This window comes from Elephantulus edwardii, unplaced genomic scaffold, assembly GCF_000299155.1.
Source record: "Elephantulus edwardii isolate Elephantulus edwardi_28Jun2011 unplaced genomic scaffold, EleEdw1.0 scaffold00145, whole genome shotgun sequence".
Taxonomy (NCBI): Eukaryota; Metazoa; Chordata; class Mammalia; order Macroscelidea; family Macroscelididae; genus Elephantulus; species Elephantulus edwardii.
In genome coordinates this window covers 3,037,896-3,047,005 of record NW_006399895.1, presented here as the reverse complement: position 1 = coordinate 3,047,005, position 9,110 = coordinate 3,037,896, and the positions used below count along the sequence as shown (strand labels likewise).

The following is a 9,110-nucleotide window of genomic DNA, read 5'->3' as shown; positions in this document are numbered from 1 at the left end:
GTCATTTTAAAGCTGACTACACTACAACCAGTGAGGCCTGGTGGCTTTGTGGGCAAGGTGTGCTGCCAACTCAAAAATAGGTGGTTCGAATCCACCAGCTGCTCTTTAGAGAAAGACAGGTAATCTCTTTGTACATGCTTTAGAGCCTTTGAAAAGGGGCTGGAGGGCCAGCTACGAGTCTGTCCTGACTTGATGGTAATGACAGAGAGTGAGCTTACAGCCAGGCATACACACTGCGGAGAAGGAAGACAGCAGACCTAGGAGAGTCACAAGGCTCCAGAGTTCAGGGAGGCTCTTGGCTTCTATTGCACTGACCCAGGAAACAGACCACACGACCACTAAAAGCACTGGCAGGGTGTGAAAGCCAGAGATAATGACTGATTATGATCTGCACTGGCTGGCCAAGAGCCACTCAAAACAAGCACAGCAGTCACGGGCTCTGAAATCAGAGCCTACTTCTCATTTTCTCATCTTCCCTTTGGCCACCACGTTTGTGTACGTGGTGTGGATGAAGTCGTAGAGCTGCTTGCCATTGGCCGCATTCCCCAGGATACCTGCGAGCTTGTCCTGGGACAAGGTGGCCAACTCCGCCAAGTTCTTCACGTGGTTCATCAGCACGCGGCAGTTTTTGGCGTTGACTCCGGGCATTTTTAACAAGAAGTCCTGCGGGCCGGGGTTGTACTTGTCTGACTCGGGGAGGGTCTCGGAGTCCGCTGTGATGGCCATGGCGGTGGCGGCATCAGGCTGCGGCTTGTTCTGCTTTAGCTCCTCGAACAGCTCGGCGGTTGCGTGAGGCGAGGGGCACCAGAGGAGCCGGAGCCGGGGGAAGTGCAGGGTGAGCAGCGTGAGCTTGGAGCTCACGTCGTTGCTGGAGATCTCCTGGTGCAAGGCCCCTCGGGACATGAGCGAGAAAGACTTAGTGGGGTCGAACTCGATCAGGAGCACCGGGCGCTTGTAGTAACGGGCCATGGAGATGCACTGGCTGTACAGGCGGCCGTTGTTTAAGGAGCCGATCAAGTCACTGATACTCTTGCGCTCCACACACATTTCTGGAGTCAGAATGTAATCTCCCACCTCCAACGTCACGGGTTCAATGTCAATGCCCCGGCGGTGGATCAGAGAGGGCAGCTCGCTCCGGAATTCACGCATATCCACCACGATACTCTGCTGGGTCTTGCGCTGTTCCTGGCCACCTATGGGGAAGAGCAGCATTTTCAGGAACGTCACTGAGGAAGAACTCTCAAAAGAATAGAATACAGGGAGCTCTGTTGGCCTAGTGGCAAGAAGCTGCACTGCAATCCCAGAGGCAGGAGGTTAGAATCCACCAGATGCTCTGCTGGAGAAGGAGAGGCAATGTCTTGTACCAGTCAGATCAGATTTGATGGTACACACACACACACACAAAAATAATAAAATTTAAAAAAAAGAATAGAATACAATGGTGTTTCACATCGATGCTTCCTTAACCACAGAAGAGAGAAACAGCCCAGCTGAAAAGCCGGCAAAGGACTTAAGCAACATTTAACTAACAGATACATGAATGGCTGAGAAACATATAGAAAAGTGCTCAGTGACATCAGTCATTGCTGTCAGGTGCTAAGGAGTTGACTGACAGCATTCTTTTTTTTGCTGACCCTCTATAAAAACTACAGTAAGATATCACTTTGTAATTGTTAAGACTGCTAGGATGAAAAATAACAAGAAAAAAGACATGAAAATAACATGTGTTGGCAAGGTTAGTTGGTAGAGAAACTGGGGCCTCTGATACACTGCTGATGGGACTGTGCAATGATACAGCTCCCATGGCAAACGGTCTGGCATTTCCACAAAACTCTAAACAGGGAATTAATATAAGACCCAGCAAATTCCAATCCTATGTATAGATTAAAAAAAAAAAAACAACACCCCAAAACCAACACCTCTGAAAGTGGGGACACAAAGAGATACTTACATAACAATGCTCACTGCAGCACTATTCATAATCGTTCAAAGGTGAAAGAAAACAAGTGGTATATACATACAATCGTATTGCTTAGCCAAAAAGACAAACAAAATCCTGATGCTGGATACAACATGGGTGAACCTTGAAAACATTATGCTGAGTGAAGTCAGTCCTAAATAGAGTAAATACTGCATGATCCCACTTGCATGAAATAGACAAACATACAGAGACTAAAGTTTATTAATTGCTGAGGTTAAGGAGGTGTTATTTCCTGGGAAGCAATAAGTTTCTGGTAATGGGATAGTTTGGAAACAGATAGGAAGGATGGTACACTAGGATCAATGTACTTCAACGTCACTGATAGGTATATATGTCTGTGTGTGTGTATATACACTGAAGTAGTTAATATTTTGCTATGTCTATTTTTACCACAGTTGAAAACAGTATGTCTAAGAGGCAACTGGAAAATCATGGCTTGGGTCCGGTGCACCGCAATCTTTAAAGTAACCCTGGTTCTTGGCAGTACAGATATGCCCAGTGCAATGAATATACTGTTTGATTTCTTGACTGCTTCATCTACGAATGTTGACTGTGATCCAACCAAGTAAAGTGAAGCTGTTAAGATGGTCCATGTTTTGGGGAGCTCTGGTGGCCTAGTGGCAAGAAGCTGCAACTACAATCCCAGAGGTGCATGGTTCGAATCCACCAGATGCTGTGCCAGGGAAGGAGGGGCAATCTCCTCCTGTGTACCAGTCAGATCTGATTTGACGGTACACGCACACAAATAAAATAAAAAAAAATACTAAAAAAAAAAAAAGATGGTCCATGTTTTGTTATGTCTATTTTCACCACATTTTTTTCAGAAAAAGTACATTTTAAATCTTGCCCTAAGTCAAGGTGACTTGAGATCATCACCCATTTCTTAACTATGGTGCCTATGATGCAACTCCCCTTATTGTAAAGATGAGGAGCTGGAAATGCAGGGTGGACGCACGGCTGGGAAATGCAGGTGGAGACCACACATCCTCCCCTAGGCCTGGCACCTGACCACAAGAGTACACCACCAAGTCAAGCTTCTGCAGACGAGCTCTGGGACCGCATGTGGGTGACGGGGGTGCCAGGCGGGGCTCACCTGCTTTCCGAGTGTCCGTGGGAGTGCTGGCTGAGGTGCTGCCTCTTGCTAAGTCCAGGTTGGAGTCATCTCTGCCTTCTCTTTCTTCAGGGATCACCATACTAGCCTTCTCCCTGGGGGAGAGAAACAGTGAGGACATTTTCTAAACTAATTTCAGATTTAAATCTTTTGCAAATTTTAACAAGACCTAAAATGGCAAAAGAGAGGGTGGAATCCCCCAGATGCTCTGTGGGAGAAGGAGGAGCAATCGCCTCCTGTACCAGTCAGATCTTATTCGACCGTACACAACAACAAAAATAAACAAGAGTTCGGGAGAGCTGTCTTCCCAACCCCCCCTCCCCCCAAAAAAAACAAAACAAGAGGGTGGGATGCATTAGGGGCTAAGGAGCTCAGAAAAGTGATGGTGAAGGAAGTGGAAATAATTTCTTGGTGGCTTCCTGATCTGCAGAATAAAAAAAAAGTTGATTATTTTCTATATTCTATGTTCCTCAAGCACTTTGAGACATACCACTTAAAAAAATGTCACAGAGAGACTGAGATGACTTATAAAACTGGAGAATTATTGAGACCGAAGCATGATTTAGATAATTTATATCCAATTATTTCCAGGTTGTTGTTGTTGTGTACCATTGAGTTATAACTGATCCATAGTTGACCACCCCCCGCCCCCCGGCAGGTTTTCAGAGGCAGTTATTGCACAGGGAGGAGACTGCCCACCCTTCCCCCATGGAAGGTGGTGGCCTCGAACTGTGTGCCTTCAGTATTGCAGCACAGTAAATCACAAATAAAACAACAAGGAACTTACTGCTGTGGAGCCAGAGCTGGCCCACAGCTGACCCTCTGGCAGGTTTCTGAGGCTGTAAATCACACAGGAGGAGACTGCCCATCTCCGCCCGTACTGAACTGCTGGTGGATTTGAACCACCAGAGAGGTGCTGGTCTTTGGGTTGGCAGTACAGTGAATGCCCTATGGACTGGGCTACCACAGCTCCCAGTCACCAATGCAGATGATTAAACAAGATTTAAAAAAGGAGCATATGTGTGTATACACACACATACACATTTGAACTCTGGTTGGAAAAATCCAAGGTAGGACACTCCATGACTCACTCGATTCGGCAATGAGTTGATTCTGACCCATAGCGACCCTCTAACCCCCACAGTCCTCAGCTCACCACAGTGTACAGGGACCCTCCATTGGTTTCCAAGGCTGTAAACACTTATGGGAGGGAAGTGCCTCAAGTGGCTGGTGGATTTATTTGAACGGCTGACCTTTTTTTTGCACAGCACTTCAACATGTATGAGTCTATACCGGGTCCCATTAGTTACTTCCAATTTTGAAAGGCAAGTTAATGCAAGAAACCACATTTTTATTTCAATCCCTACACGAGTTTCATTTCCCTCCCTTCCCCTCCAAGATTTTATTGTGGGTTAGGGGGAAGCCTGTGGGGAAGTTCCACTGTCTTATCGGGGTGCTGGGTCACAATCAACCTGACAGCTACAAATTTATACTTCATTTGAGAACAAAAGGTAAGTCTTTTTTTTTTTTTTCTGGGGCTTCGTCTGACATACTTTGGACATGTTGTAAGGAGAGACAGGTCTTTAGAGAGGACATCATGCTTGGGAGGGTGTAGGGACAGCGCAGGAGGGGAAGACCCTCTATGAAGTGCATTGATTCAGTGACTGGGGTAATCGGGATGGGTGTGTCGGAGGCAATGAGATTGGCACAGGACAGAGCAGGGTTTAGGGCTGTTGTACATAGGGTCGCTATGAGTCGCAAACGACTCGACGGCACATAACAACAACAACAACAACAACAACAACAATCCTTAGATTTCTTTAACACTTGGAATTATTTGGTTTATCTTTTTCTTCTTTCCACTAATTTTGCTGGCTAAACTAACACTGAGGGAGCTCTGGTGGCCTAGTGGCAAGAAGCTGCGCTGCAATCCCAAAAGCACGCAGTTCAAGGCCACCAGCTGCTCCGCAGGGGAAGGATGAGTAATCTCCTCTGTGATTATCTGCCTCTAAAACCCGCTGGAGGTTGGTTCCGACTCTATGGAACACAACAACAAGCTAAAATTATTAGGCATAAGTTTAGGAGCGCCAGTGGCACAGTGTGTAGCAAATTGCAAAATGAACCAGAAGGTCAGTGGTTTGAATCCACCAGCTGTTCTGAGGGAGAAAAAGATGAGCAGTTTTCTTTGAATGAAAACTTACAGCTTCAGAAACTTGAGAGAGGCTCCTGCTCATTCACAGGCTGCACGTCTCTGTGCGTTTCAACCCCCTCAGCTTCTTGGGAGAAACAGCACAGTCTCCTCCTGTCAGATTTACCGCCTTGGAAACCCAGGGGAGGGTTGCTAAGAGTCGGAGCTGATTTGACAGCGGCAAGGGAGTGATAATCACACATGAGGGCAACACAATCTCCCAATCAATCTGTAATCTGCCTGTGACTATGTAATCCCAAAAGGGATGATAATCTCAGGTGGAGCGAGAGGGTCAGGATTTAACCACACGTATTCTGGAGACACAATTCAATTCATCTAACAACGTTCATTCTAGGTTCTGCAGAGTGAGGTTACCATTACGCGCTGGGCTCCTCCACACCTTGACACTGAGGCCTTTGATGTATACAATCACCTATATAAACCAAGAAGAGCGTGGATCACCCACCTCTTCCAGACCTCTGTTGTACTGTCGTATGCTGCCAGGCTAGTCCTCTGACTCACCCCGACATCGCAGGACGGAGCAGAACTGCCCTCTCTACAGGAGATCATGGTCAGTCTTTCCTGGTGGCTTTGAGCAGCTAACATTTTGGTTTGCGGCCAGCTGTTTACCCATTGCACCACCAAGGCTCCACAGGTCCCCTGGGAGCCTGGAGAAGCGGTAGTCACGGGAAGCAAAGCCATGAGCAGAAACACCTGACCTACTCAGGTAAACTGAGGTACCTCTCACATTCCACTTATGTCCTTCCCTGTAACATCAAACACCTTCTCTGAAGGGTCTCATTTCTAAGTGTGTTTGTGACTGGTTGACCAGTAGCAATGACTTGAATCAAAGAAATTTTAAGCACAGAACACTTTGAAAAGGGTGAGACAATGGCTAGGAACTACTGGCTCACACCTGCTTGAGTCCACACTTGAGTCTGCCCACCTATCTCCATCAACCTGATCTTGGCACCTGCAGTGACCTTCTAGTAGCTCCATCCATTCCTCAGCTTGATGGCAGAGGCAGCCTGTTGTCCAGTCCTGCGCCCTCTGTGTCCTTCTGGGGGTGTGTGAATGGCACGCTGTCTGCTGAGTCACTGTGTCTGCCAATAGCCTTTCAACCTAGGGGCTCATCCATCAGCACCAAACAAGGCTCTCTTGTGATCTGTGGAGCTTTCATTGGCTGATTTTATCAAGTACATTGCCAGGCCTTTACCCCTACACTTAGTGTGGAAGAGCAGCTGAAACCTGACCACCATGGGGGCTCTTGTTGGTGTCGGACATGGACCAGTCTTACACTCTGTACACACAGGGTCACCATGAGTCAGGAACAGTCCTATAGTCTGTACGGGGTCACCACCATGAGTCGGAACTGACATACAGGTATTAAGCAACAATTATCTGTAGCAACAATCCCTCAGTGGGGCAGCAAGAGAAAGTCCATTTTCTTTTTCTTTTAAGCTGTTGCAAAAAGCTTTATTGTTTCCATTTGGTCCAAGGCTTGGGCTAGAGGCTTCTGGGTTGATAGAGTCTACCCCAGGTGGGAAAGAGAAGCTTGCTGCAGATGGCAGGGGGACACAGAGGTGTCTCCACAGGGCCCTAGTCGTGCTTGAGGGGGAGTTGCTTGAAGAGATACTAGCCCAGCCCAGCCTGGGGGCCGCCTAGTCTTCCAATGTTGGTCAGATGGTCACCCATCTCCTTCAGCAGTTGCACTTCCTCATCCGGGAAGAGGTTCTCCAGATAGTCACAGAGATGTGGGTCTGTGTGGGCAGAACCCACGGCGTGCAGACTCAGAAGGGCCTGCTTCAGGTTCTTCTCCAAGGCCAGCCAGCGCTGCATCTGCGGCGTCCAGGGTTTTACCCCCTTCATCTTGGGATGGCTTCTGCATATCCTGGAGGAGGACACGGCCGCCGCACTTCAAGAGCCGCTTGGCACCCTCGCACTTCTCCTTCGCCAACTCATGGAAGAAGTGTCCCAGGCCTTCCAAGGCCACATCGTAGCGGTCAAAATAAAAACCCAGAGAGAGGTAAGTGTAGGAGGCCCGCGTGTGCAGCCTGACCAGATGACTGAGGCTGACTTCCACTCCCGCAGAGTAATTCTGATGGTCTGAGAGCTCATAGTTGGTAAAAGGACTTGGGGCTAACAAAAAAAAAATGGTGTTAGCTGGTCCTGAAAATAGGAGATGGCTAAGAAGATGGTCCCGGGGTGACGCCTGGAGATGAAGTTGGAGGGTATTTGGAGGCTGAGGTGGGGAGTCGCCGGGTCTGTTCTGCCCAAACACTGCTGAAGCAAGAGACAGCTCCACAGGACAGCTGGGGAATGAGAAAGTCTATTTTCATAGCAGGCTGAGGACTGACCAATGAGAGAATGATTATAGTAGCCAGTCAAGTTCATGGTCAGGCACGCCAGAGGTTTAGACGATGAAAGTGAAAGGACAGAACTGCCCAGGTGCCATGCCTAGCCCTTCCACAGGGACTTGATGATACTGAGTCAGTAAAAACACGTCCAGAAAGCCTGCCCTGGACTAAGCAGAGTACGTATTTTAAGCATATGCTGAGAGCTGATAGCCAGCTCTGCAGGATGGGCCATGTTTAGGGCCCTGGGTGACTGAGTGCCACCAATAATAAGTTCTGCCCTCTTGTTGTTACCTCTACACTGTCAATGTCTAAGGTCTGCAAGGCTGTATGGCCCAATCCCTCGGTCAAGGCCAAGGTCTCCCCTGATCTAGACTTTTCTTAGTGATGCTGCATTCAGTCCCTGATCTGGCTGCGGAGGGTCCTTCGACCCAGTTTCCCACATGAAGCTCCCAGCTTCCTCCTAACACTCCTGCTGGGTGGTTATCAAAGTTCTCAAATCACTTTCAGGAGTAAAAGGATGATAAATTCAGTTGCTAAATAGCTCCATTATAAACATTTTCTTTGTGTTAACCTGGAAAGCATTTTCTATTTGAATCTGGAACATTATCAGACACTCATCCTTAAGAACGTACACATATGTTCAGACATCACACTTCCTTCCAAACATTTTGCCAGGGTGATTCTAACAATGGTGAGCTGGACTGACTGGGCGGTACTGGTGGTTCTAAATAAAGGGCAAAGCAGTCACAGAGCCTGAGAGAGCAGGCATTTAACAAAGAAAAATTCCCAGGTCTTGTGCATAAATGAGATGGACAAAAGAGGAAGGAGACGGAAGCTCTTACGCATTTAAAAAGTAGTAACTGAGTTATATTTCTGATGTTTTATGCTAAATTTCTTCCTACGTAGCGAGGCTGATTTCTTTTGGCGTATTTCTAATCCTCTATTCAATAATAAGGGAGCTTTAGCGGCCTGGTGGGTGAAATATTGTGCAGCCAATCCAAAGGTAGGTGCTTCGAATCCACTAGTTGCTCCCAGGGAGAAAGATGGGCAGTCTCTTCCTGTGCAATTTATAGCCTCTGAATCCACCTGAAGGTCAGCTAGGAGACGGTTCTGACCTGATGGCACACAACAACAAAAACTACATTCCGTAATAATGAATGAATAGGACTCTGTGGAGAAGAATATGCCGTCATGATCGAACAAGTCACTAACAACCTGTGCGATGCAGATGATACAACTCTGCTGTCTGAAAGTGAACCAGGCTTGAGGTAGGTACGTTAAAGACTCAAGTATGGGTTACATTTCAATAGCAAGGAAAACAAAAATCCACATACAAAAAGCAACAACATGATAAAAAGAGGAAAGACTGAGGCTGCCAAGGGTTTACTCTAACTAGATCCACAATCTAAGTGCTGCTTCCTCACCGGAAGTGGCAGTCAAGCACTCAGGTGACATATGGCATTGGGCAAAGGC

General features: G+C 47.4%; 1 protein-coding gene across 1 annotated transcript in view; it reads right to left on the bottom strand.

Moving 5' to 3' along the window:
* Positions 1 to 459: 459 nt before the first annotated feature.
* ERCC4 (excision repair cross-complementing rodent repair deficiency, complementation group 4) overlaps positions 460 to 9,110 on the bottom strand; it is a 44,324-nt gene continuing 35,673 nt past the window's right edge. The window contains exons 10-11 of the mRNA XM_006894496.1: positions 3,075 to 3,187; positions 460 to 1,193 (exon numbers count right to left, since the gene is read on the bottom strand). Coding sequence (XP_006894558.1) covers positions 460 to 1,193; positions 3,075 to 3,187 — 847 coding nt within the window. The remainder of the gene's footprint in view (positions 1,194 to 3,074; positions 3,188 to 9,110) is intronic.